The sequence below is a fragment of the Ornithorhynchus anatinus genome, chromosome 5 (assembly GCF_004115215.2).
Source record: "Ornithorhynchus anatinus isolate Pmale09 chromosome 5, mOrnAna1.pri.v4, whole genome shotgun sequence".
Taxonomy (NCBI): Eukaryota; Metazoa; Chordata; class Mammalia; order Monotremata; family Ornithorhynchidae; genus Ornithorhynchus; species Ornithorhynchus anatinus.
The window spans coordinates 98,419,888-98,431,935 of record NC_041732.1 but is presented as its reverse complement, the minus strand read 5'-3'; the positions used below and the strand labels follow the sequence as shown (position 1 = coordinate 98,431,935).

At 42.9% G+C, this 12,048-nt stretch overlaps 1 protein-coding gene across 23 annotated transcripts in view; it reads right to left on the bottom strand.

Annotated features, from left to right (window-relative positions):
* EPB41L3 (erythrocyte membrane protein band 4.1 like 3) overlaps window positions 1-12,048 on the bottom strand; it is a 177,744-nt gene that overhangs the window by 103,232 nt on the left and 62,464 nt on the right. For all 23 annotated transcript variants that reach the window (XM_029064705.2, XM_029064701.2, XM_029064707.2 and 20 more), the window contains exon 3: window positions 7,321-7,518. In XM_029064705.2, the coding sequence (XP_028920538.1) occupies window positions 7,321-7,518 (198 nt within the window). The remainder of the gene's footprint in view (window positions 1-7,320; window positions 7,519-12,048) is intronic.

The following is a 12,048-nucleotide window of genomic DNA, read 5'->3' as shown; positions in this document are numbered from 1 at the left end:
AGAAACAAGGTAATCATGTTTCTCCCATGTGGGGTTCACAGTCTTAATCCCCATTTTATGGATGAGGTAATTGAGGCACAGAGAAGTTAAGTAAATTGCCCAGGGTCACACAGCAGGCAAGTGGCGGTGCCAGGATTAGAACCAATATCCTCTAGTTGGGAGTACTCAGATCCCCTCCATTACTCCACAGCTGCTGAGTTCCCCTCTCTCTAACCATGAGAAGAAAGTTGGGTGTTTGTCAGTAATAGTGGGTATCCAGTGTTGTAACAGTTTTGGACCAAGGACAAACTCGTTTAAAAACGGGATCACCTTGGTATAAAACTAGACAAATTACCACCTTAATATAAGGACTGAAGACAGCAAGCTCCTGGTGGGCAGAGATGGTATCTACCAATTCTGTGGTATTGTACTTTCCCAAGTGCTTAGTATAGTATTCTGCTCACAGTAAGTGCTCAATGAATACCATTGATTGACTGATGGAGAAGAGGCTGCACCGGGGAAAGGGGGTTGCAGTCACTGAAATGTTTGGAGTTGATGAAGTAGCTTGGCCTTGTGGATAGAGCAGGGGCCTGGGAATCAGAAGGACAGGTTCTAATCCCAGCTCCACCACTTGTCTGCTGTGTGATCTTGGACAAGTCACTTCACTTCTCTAAGTCTCAGTTACCTCATCTGAGTCTCGGTTACCTCACAAAATGGGGATCAAGACTGTGAGCCCCATATGGGACAGGGACTGTGTCCAATTTGACTGGCCAGTATCTACCCCAGTGCCTAGAACAGTGCTTGGCACACAGTAAGTGCTTAACATGTTCATGAGCAGAAAGTGAAAGTCCAGAAGAATATTTGGAGGCCAGAAAAGAAAAGAAACCACTTTAATCAATCAACCAATGGTACTTTACTGAGTAAGCTCATTATGGGTAGGAAGCATGTCTGCTAATTCTGCTATATTCTCCCAAGCTCTTAGTACAGTGCTCTGCAAATAGAAAGCACTCAAATACCACTGATTGATCGACTGAGTGCTTATTTTATTCAGAGTATTGTACTAAGTGCTTGGGCTTTAGAGAATCATCAGCTTTTTGTGATCCTCTCACCAGAGTTCCAATTGGGATTCATCTTCTAGATTTTATTTCTGACCCAATGTGCACCTTTGTCTACAGAATCATGTTAAGTCAAATGCCATCTTGTGGCTCAGAAGGAAAGGGGAATTTGTGCCATGGGGATCTTCCACAAGGATTTCTCTTCTGACAGCTATGAAATGTAAATGCCAGATTTCCAGGTTGCTGCAGGGTAGTGAAGGTGCAGGGTCAAACTGGGGTGAAAAGTGAACAGTTTGAAATGCAGTTCCAAGATTCCACTGGTATCCAGGGGCTTTAGGACACATGCCGACAGGGCATGTTTTCTGGCACTGTTCAAATGCTCCCCTTCTCACTGCACACATCTGTGTGTTTCAGAGGCAAATAATCCCATCCTTCCACTCAGCTCTGCTTTGTCCCAGGTCCCTGGCATCCATAGTTGGTGAGTCCCGCATGGGACTGGAACTGTGTTTGACCTCATTATCTTCATCTGATTGTATTTGTTAAACGTTTACTGTGTGCACAGCACTGTACTAACTGCTTGGGAAAGTAATATGCCATTAAACATTATCTTGAGTCTACCCCAGTGCTTTGCACACAGCAAGCACTCAAATACCACTGACTGACTGCTTAGTACAGTGTTTGGCATATGGTAAGTGCTAAACAAATACTAGAATGATTATGAGCAGCAGCTTTGTGCCCCTGCCTCTTGAATATGGTGACCCTCTGTTGACACCTCTCCATTTGCCTTGAGGCAGAATTGAAGGAGAGAATTAAGTCTCATTTTGTTCAGCCCATAGAGCCTGGCTCCTAAAATAGCTCAGAATTTAAAAAGCAAGGGAGGAGTCAGTCAGTGAATTACATTTATTGAGGGCTTACTGTGGGCAGAGCACTGTACTGAGCACTTGGGAGAGTACCATACAATAATAAACAGATGTATTCCCTGCCAATAAAGAGCTAACACCGCTGCCCAGTCAAGAACCTCAGACACCAGCAGTCACTGGGACCTGTGATGTTGCTCAGTGTCACCTTTCTTTTTCATTCATTCAATCACATTTAATGAGCATTTACTGTGTGCAAAGCACTGTACTAAGCACTTGGGAGAGTACAATATAACAACAGACACATTCCTGCCCACAACATGCTCACAGTCTAGAGGGGGAGACAGTAATATAAATAAATTACAGATATATACACATGTAAATATATGTGTGTGTGTGCTTTGGGGATGGGAGGGAGGATCAATGTAGGAGCAAATAAGAGCAGTGCAGAAGGGAGTCAGGGAAGAGGAGAGGAGGGTTTAGTCAGGGACGCTGGGGAGAGGAATTATCTGCCTGATATGAGGACAGAGGGCATTCCAGACCAGAGTTAGGATGTCGGCGAGAGGTCAGCAGTAAGATAGACAAGACTGAAGTACAGCAAGAAGGTTAGCATTAGAGCAAGGAAGTGTGCTGGCTGGGTGTGATGTTCCATCTGGGTGTTGACTGCTTTCAATGTTTGCTATTTTGGAATTCTCCTTCACAAAAATCAAATACATCCTTCTCCTCTTTCCTCATAATAAAATTACCTTCAGTTTAAACATTACCTACTTTTATCTCTTTCCCTTCTTGGGCATTTTTTACAATGATAATTGTTAAGCACTTAGTATGTATCAGGCACTGTATTAAGCCCTGGGATAGATTCAAGATAATCAGGTTGGAAAAAGTCCCTGTTCCACAAAGGACTATCAGTCTTAATTCCCCGTTTACAGATGAGGGAAGTGAGGCAAAGAGTTCTCTCCACTAGGCCATGCTGCTTCTCATAAACAGATTTTATCACAAAGATTAGCCTTCATCCACGTGTAACTATAATCAGACTTAGTTGAGTCAGTAAGGTTGACTTGCTTCAGTCATACTTTCATAGGGGAAGAGAATACTGCATTTACACAGCGAGAATGATTTTATAGCCATTTCCAACAATTACTTTCCCTATCCTCTAAGCCTCATGGAACACACATCTCCAAGAGGCCTTCCTTGAATAAGACCTCCTTTCCTCTTCTCCCACTCCCTTCTGCATCATACTTGCACTTAGATCTGCTCGTTTTTTTCACCACTCCCTCAGCCCCATAGCACTTATGTACATATCCATTGTAAAAATAGGGATTTAAAAATGTGAGCCCCACGTGGGACAATCTGATTACCCTGTATCTACCCCAGTGCTTAGAACAGTGCCCTGTACATAGTAAGCACTTAACAAATACCATAATTATTATTATGCTTGTCTTCCCCTCTAGCCTGTAAGCTCATTGTGGATAGGGAATGGGTCTACAAACTCTGTTATATTGTACTCTCTAATCAGTTAGTATAAATGGTTTAGAGAAGCAGCGTCGCTCAGCAGAAAGAGCCCAGGCTTGGGAGTAAGAGGTCATGGGTTCGAATTCCAACTCTGCCCCTTGTCAGCTGTGTCACTGTGGGCAAGTAACTTCACTTCTCTATGCCTCAGTTCCCTCATCTGTAAAATGGGGATGAAGACTGTGAGCCTCACATGGGACAACCTCATTCCCCTGGATCTACCGCAGTGCTTAGAACAGTGCTCTGAACGTAGTAAGCGCTTAACAAATACCAACATTATTATTATTATAATAAATACCCTGTGCATAGTAAGTGCTCAATAAATGTGATTGATTGATTTAGAAGTAACCTCCATAATGTGTGTTTGGCCTGATTACCTTGTATCCACTCCAGCATTTAGTACAGTGCTTGGAACACAGTAAGTGCTTAACAAATACCAACATTATTAAACAGGTGCAACGGGATAGGTCAAAATGAAGAGCTTGTAGAACCAAAGGAATAAAAAAAAGATCCTCTAGATTTCTTTCCCAATTCCCACATAGTTCCTCCAAAGGGCTAGAATTACGTTTATCCACCTACCTTAAATGGATCCAGGAAGGAGTCTGCAAAATTGCATTAACTACCTTTTTGCCTCAAATCAGAGGATGCACATGATTTGGAAGCTTCCCACCACAAAGTTCATGGAAGGAATAAATGTTACCCTTTGAAAACAATCTCAACTGAAAGCTCTACAGCCAATTATCTGATACTTCTCACTTTTCCTACCACTGAAGGAACAGTCTGCTCTTCCAGAACTGAATCAATCAATGGTATTTATTGAGTACATACTGTGTGCAGAGCACTGTATTCGCGCTTGGGAAAATACAACAGAGCTGGTAGACACAATCCCTTCCCACAACAAGCTCACAGTCTAGAACTGAAACCGGTTTGTTTCATATTCTCTCAGCATATTCTCATTCCCACCCTAAGTTTTCAAAGCATTCAGTATATTTTCACTTAGCATTGCATATTAGCCTGAGTCCTGCTTTAGATATTTTATTGTTCAAGGATGCTTTAGATATTTTATTACTCATGGAGAAAGCACAGATATAAAAAAATCCCTCATTAAATTATGAGCTCCTTGAAGGCAGAGACTATTCATGACTCTTAACTCTACTGGGCTCCTCCGAGTGCTCGATACAGGATTCTGCACAGTGTATGTAAGCACTCAATAAATAAGACTGATTGATGGACTGACTGATTGATAACCAAAGCCACTGAATCATCATAGTCTTCAACAGTGCACTTAGAATAAATTTTAAATCTGTGGAATGTTCAACTGATGTACTGCATTTTGCTAAAGTATCTTAAATAGAATATACCCACACTTTTGATGTGAATAATGCTGCTAATTATGGTATTAAGCATTTGCTATGTGCCAAGCACTGTACTAAGCACTGGGGTAGATGCAAGATGATCAGATCTTTTAGATCTTTTAGAAAAGGTAGAGAAGCAGCGTGGCTCAGTGGAAAGAGCCCGGGCTTGGGAGGCAGAGGTCAGGGGTTCGAATCCCAGCTCTGCCACTTGTCAGCTGTGTGACTGTGGGCAAGTCACTTAATTTCTCTGTGCTTCAGTTACCTCATCTGTAAAATGGGGATTAACTGTGAGCCTCACGTGGGGCAACCTGATTCCCTTGTATCTACCCCAGCGCTTAGAACAGTGCTCTGCACATAGTAAGCGCTTAACAAATACCAGAATTATTATTATTATTATTATCAGATCTCACATGGGGATTGCAGTCTAAGAAGGAGGGAGAACAGATATTGAATTCCCAATTTTCAGGTATGGGAAGTGAGGCACAGAAAAGTTAAGAGTCTTGCCCAACTTAAGTGGAAAACCTGGGATTAGAACCCAGGTCCTCTGACTCCCAGACTGATGATCTTTCCGATAGGCCTCACTGCTTCTCAAATGGCTAAATCAGCATTTTGGACACTGTGCCCTGGAACATGCACATTGGAATTTACCCAATCCATAAACTAGGGTTTATTTTCCTCTAGAATCTTCTTTAAAGGTTCAGCTTTTCCATTAAGTAGAGTCACACCAGATGAGCCTCTCATGTACTTCTTCCAAAGCCTGCATGTTGAGCCTGGAGAGGAGCTGGCCAATTAAGTACCAGGTTACAGTACTCTTCCCCTGGCCCAGAATAGTGTGAATAAGTCATGCTAGGGAACTGGACAGTCTCAGGGCTGTAGGGCTAGGGGTGGGGTGAATATCAAAGTGTTTAAGAAGTTCAGATCCAAGTCCATAGTTGATTCAGAGGGTGGGTGAATAGTGGAAACAAGGCCTTAGTCAGGGAAGACCTCTTGGAGAAATGATTTTAATAAGGCTTTGAAGATGGGAAGGGTGATGGTCCGTCACATATGAAGGGGGAGGAAGTTCCAGGCCAGGGGGAGGACAGCAAGAAGGACAAAATCTAGGCACAGAGGTAAGTTAAGATTAGCCTAATATGGGACAGAGATTGTGTCTGATCTGACTGTACTGAATCTTCTGTGGTGGTTAGCACAGAGCATGGCCCAGAGTAAGGTGATTTAATAAATTGTCATCTTATAATGTGAAAAGACATCTTATATCGGATAATTCTCTCTGCTTCAAACATGTTACTTCTTTATTATGGGGGAAAATTCACTGATTTGAATTCTCCATCAGAATTTGAAATAACATATGCAATACTTCCATCCATCAGTTGTGTCGACCAAGTGTTACATTGAACTTTTCCAAGTGTACAGTGCTCTGCATACAGTAAGCAGATTCATTATGCTATTTATTCAGCACTCACTGTGTGCAGAGGACTGTACTAAGAGGCTGGTTCCCTCACTTCCCTCCTTTCTCCTATCTGCTTTTCAGGGGACCCCAATGTCTGCTTTGACAAGATACGGTTTTATATGTCAGTAGTTTTTCCCTTCCTTTCCATTTTCTTCTGTGGCCAAAGAAATGACAGCACTACAAAGATCATCAAAGCCTCAGCTGATCTGCCGGGCCTCTGGGTGGAGGCTGCATCAATCAATGGTATTTACTTTGCACTTATTGTGGGCAGAGCACTGTATTAAGCACTTGGGGGAGCCCAATATAGTATGGTTGGTAGACAAGATTCCTGCCCTCAAGGATCTTAACCCTACAGTGGAAGAGCTTACTCTAGCAGCATATACTGGGGGCCATACAGAAGCAGCAGCATGGCCTAGTGCATAGAGCACAGGCCTAGGAGTCATAAAGACCTGGGTTCTAATCCCAGACCCATCACTTATCTGCTGTGTGGCCTTGGCCAGGCCATTTACTTCTCCAGGCCTCCTTACCTCATCTGTAAAATGGAGATTAAGACTGTAAGTCCCACGGGGGACAATGATTTTGACCTGATTAGCTTACTACTACCCCAGCACTTAGTATAGGGCTCAGCACATAGTAAGCACCCGACAAATCGGATAAAAAAGAGAGGATTTAAAAGAGAGAGGGAATGAATACCCCTTAAGAGGTCAGTCACAACTCATCATAAAAAGACAACACACCAGAATAGTGTGGCCCACCACACACTGGCACACATCCACTGAACAACGATAAAACGACACTCAGCAACCAGAATGTTTTGCTAATCTATACAGGACTTTACCCTCTCTTCATTCCCAATTAGTGAGATGATCTTGAAATTCAAAAATTTGCAACAAGTGAGTTCAGAAAGAGTTCTGACAAACTGTCTAAACATGTTTCTATCTAAGTATTTAAGAAGTTTCCCTATGATTGTGGGTTTTTTGGTTTGTTTGTTTTTTTTTTTTTAAACACAACTGATTCATTTGGTCTATTTCCTACTTCCTCATCTCTCTTGCAAATGTTATGGCCATAAAGACAAAAGGTAAAAAAACAAAGACAAAAACCAAACTATACTAATTTACCTCCACATCACAGGAATAGTCTGATCCATCCAAAAGGGTCACTTTGCACTGCATGCTTTTAGGTTTCTTGACAATCTTCAGAGGAGATCGAGAGAGTTTACTACAAGAGGATTTTTGAGAAAGCTTATCGTCTTCAAACTGCTGATATTCGAGCTGTTTTGCAGCAGCAGCAGCAAACTCCCGTTCCTTGTCGGTGACCTGTGAAGAGCAAACAATGAGAAGTTTCAATTACAGCAGGAGAAATGAGGATTTTCTTGCCCAGGGATTAACACGAAACATAATAGATTTTCTTCTGGCAATGTTGGAAACCCAGTATTAGCAACTAAATTCACAGACGTATACAGTTACAAATATTTTTGTAGTTCAGGTAAAACTGCTCTGGTGGATATAGCCCTAAAAATAGTGACTTAATCATCTTGTTCTAGGTTGATTCAGTGATTAAATTTGGATGCACTGAGTAATCATGAATCTTGAGGTATCCAACAACCACAGAAAAAGATGAAATATTGGCCTTACTTTTTCAGGAAACTAGATGCTAATTATGTAAGACAAATCTCTAAATAAGAGGTCTCTCTCAATTAGACCTGTTGTACCCTCTACTTGAATTCATCATAGACCTGTATTCCTTATCTGTCTTCAGAAAGAATAGGTTCCTTAAAGTATTTTCATTGTAAAAAATAGGAGCAGATAATCACTCAAGGACAAGGTTCAAAAATCAATCATTTCCGTCATCAAAAGCCTTTGAAAAGCTCTTAAACTAAGTAAATTCGATATACTCAGCAGCATTGAAATTTATCACAAATTAATCCCCAAAGTCAGTTCTTCTTCATTTAATGAGGCAGTGGCATGAGAACGGATCAAATCTGTCCAAATGATTTAATCGGCTTTCAAAGAAAAACACCTGGAGAACAGGACAAATTCACCAGAGTCTAGTTATTCTGGGCAGAAGCAGCGTGGCCCAGAGGAAAAAGCACGGGCCTCCAAGTTGGGAGATCTGGGTTCCCTACACCCTGCTCTGCCACCTGCCTACTGTATGAATTTAGACAAGCCATCTAACTTCTCTATGCCTCAGTTTTCTCATCTGTAAAACTGGATTACATACCTATTCCTTCTCCCTCTTACCAATCAATGATATTTACTGAGCACTTACTGTATGCAGAACACTGTACACTTGAGAGAGTTCAATATAAGAGAGTTATATTGAAGACACGGTCCCTGTCTACAATGAGCTTGAAGATTAAGAACCTCATGTGGATCAGGGGTCATATTGTGGTCATCTTGTTTACTCCAGTACTTAGCAAGGTAAGCACTTAACATATTTTATTATTTTTATTAGTAGTGATAATAATAACCAAAGATTCTCCCTCACATCTCCTAAACTGTAAGCTCATTGTGGAGAGGGAATGTACCTGCTTAATGTTATACTGTACTCTCCCAAGCGCTTAGAACAGTGCTCTGCACACAGTAAATACTCAATAAATACAATTAAATAAATGAATCCCTAAACCCTGCCCCCTTTCTGTTATTTGCATGATGAATATGAAGTAAATGACAAGGAAAGGGACTGTGTCCAACCCAATTTGCTTGTACTTACCACAGCGCTTAGTACAGTGCCCAGAATATAGTAGGCACTTAAATACCATTATCATCATTATTATTATTAATAGTCAATGGTATTTACTGAGTGCTTAGTATGTACAGAGCACTGGACTAAGCACTTGGGCATTTATTTACATATTTATGTATATATATTAATGTATGTCTCCCTCTCTAGATGGTAAGCTCATTGTGGGCAGGGAATGTGTCTGTTTATTGTTCTACTGTAGTCTCCCGAGTTCTTAGTACAGTGCATTGCACACAGTAAGTGCATAACAAATACGACAATGAATGAAAGAGTACAATATGATAATTAGCAGACATGTTCCCTGCCCATAAAAAGCTTAGAGGCTACACGGGGAGACAGATATCAATAGGAATCAATAGCCTAAATGAAAAGCACCATACTAAGTGCTTGGGAGAGTAACAACAGAAGCACGGAGCCCTCAAAGAATTTACAGTCTAATGACTGCTGGAGACAAACCAACCCACCTTGGTACATGATGACTCAATTAAGGGGAACAGTGTGGCCTGGTGGAAAGATCAAGGACCTGGAAGTCAGATAATCTGGTATCTTATCCTGGCCCTGCTACGTTTGCTGGGTAATGTTGAGATGGCTACTTCACTTTTCTGTGCCACAGTTTCCTCACTTAATATCAGTAATTTAATATCTGTTCAATCTATCAATGGCATTTATTGAGCACTGTAATAAGTGCTTGGGAGAGTACAAATTAACAGAGTTGGTAGACATGTTCCCTGACCATAAGAATATTACAGTCTAGAAGAGCTTGCCCTCTCTTCCAGAATGTACACCCAGTAAAGACAAGGAGAGTATCCAACTTGAATAAATGGTATCAACCACAGGTAGTAAATACAGTGCTTGGTACGTAGTAAGCATTTAACATTTTCTAACAGAACTATAAAAGAACTATTTTTCTTCCCTCATTGACGCCCATGCCCTTCACCTCCACCAACTGTTCTGGACTTTTCACTCTCTCAGACTCCCTGTTCCTCCCCCTACCCCAACTCTCACTCCCAACAATCTGGCCACCTACTTCATTACGAAAATTAACACCATCAGGTCTGAGCTCCCCAAAGTCATCCCTCCTCCTTCTTCATCCCCTCTGCTCCCAACCCTCTCCCCTACTTTCCCATCCTTCCCAGCAGTATCCTCAGAGGAGGTCTCCTCCCTCCTCACCAATGCCACCCCTCCACCTGTGCTTCGGACCCCATTCCGCTCACCTTATAAAAACTATCGCTCCTTCCCTCGCCCCTTCCCCCCTCCTCTCTAACTTCCATCTTTAACTGCTCACTCTCCAACGGCTTCTTCCCCTCTGCCTTCAAACATGCCCATGTCTCCCCCATCCTAAAAAAAGCCCTCTCGACCCCACTTCCCCTTCCAATTATCGTCCTATCTCCCTCCTGCCATTCCTTTCCAAGCTCCTAGAACAAGTTGTCTACACTCGCTGCCTTGAATTCCTCAACTCCAACTCTCTCCTGGACCCCCTCCAATCTGGCTTCCTTCCCCTCCACTCCACCAAAACTGTCCTCTCAAAGGTGACTAATGACCTCCTTCTTGCCAAACCAATGGCTCCAACTCTATCCTAATCCTACTCAACCTCTCAGCTGCCTTTGACACTGTCAACCAACCCCTTCTCCACACTTTATCTCACCCTGACTTCACAGACTCCATCCTCTCCTGGTTCTCCTCATCTCTCTGGCCATTCATTCTCAGTCTCCTTTGCGGGCTCCTCCCGCCCCCTCCTATCCACTAACTTTAGGGGTTCCTCAGGGGTCAGTTATTGGACCTCTTTTGTTCTCCATCTATACTCAATCCCTTGGTGAACTCACTTGCTCCCACGGCTTCAAATATCATGTCTACGCAGATGACACCCAAATCTTCATCTCCTCCCCTGTTCTCTCCCTCTCCCTCCAGACTCGTATCTCCTCCTGCCTTAAGGACATCTCCACCTGGATGTCTACCCACCACCTAAAAGTCAACATGTCCAAGACTGAGCTCAATATCTTCCCTCCCAAACTCTGTCCTCTCCGACTTCCCTGTCACTGTGGACGGCACGACCATCCTTCCCATCTCACAGGCACGCAACCTTGGTGTCATCCTTGACACTGCTCTCATTCATCCCACACATCCAATCCGTCGCCAACACCTGCCATTCTCACCTTCACAATATCGCCAAAGATCCGCCCTTTCCTCTCCATCCAAACTGCTACCGTGCTGCTACATGCTTTCATAATATCCCAACTGGATTATTGTGTCAGCCTCCTCTCATATATCCCTTCCTCCTATCTCTCCCCACTCTATTCTTCATTCCGCTGCCCAGATCATCTTCCTACAGAAACACTCTGGGTATGTCATTCCCCTCCTCAAAAGACTCCAGTGGTTGCTTATCAACCTTCACACGAAACAGAAACTCCTCACTCTTGGCTTCAAAGCTCTCCATCACCTTGCCCCCTCCAATCTCACCTCCCTTCTCTCTTTCTACTCCCCACCCCATACACTCCGTTCCTCTGCCACTCACTTCCTCACGGTCCCCCATTTGTGCCTGTCCCACTGTCGATCCCTGGCCCACGTCCTACCGCCGTCCTAGAATGCCCTCCTTCTTCACATCCGCCAAACTAACTCTTTTCCCCTCTTCAAAGCTCTACTGAGAGCTCACCTCCAGGAGGCCTTCCTAGACTGAGCCCCCCCTTTCCCTCTGCTCCCCCTCCTTCCCCCTTCCCCTCCCCTCAACACTGTGTGTATTTATATATATTATCTTTTACTCTGTTTATTTTGTTAATGATGTGTATATATCTATGATTCTACTTATCTTGATGATATCTGCATACTATTTTTTCTTTTCTGTTTTGCTTGCTGTCTGTCTCCCCTGTTTAGACTGTGAGCCTTTTATTGGACAGGGATTGTCTCTATCTGTTGCCGAATTGCTCATTTCAAGTGCTTAGTCCAGTGCTCTGCACCTAGTAAGTGCTCAATAAATACAACTGAATGAACAAACAGAATAACATTTAGCCCAACAAGGAGGCTACTAAAAGTCCAGGCAAATGCCAAGTTTTGTCAATTCTGTCTAACACACACTCTCTTGTTATCGTGCTGGTACAAGCTCTCATAAT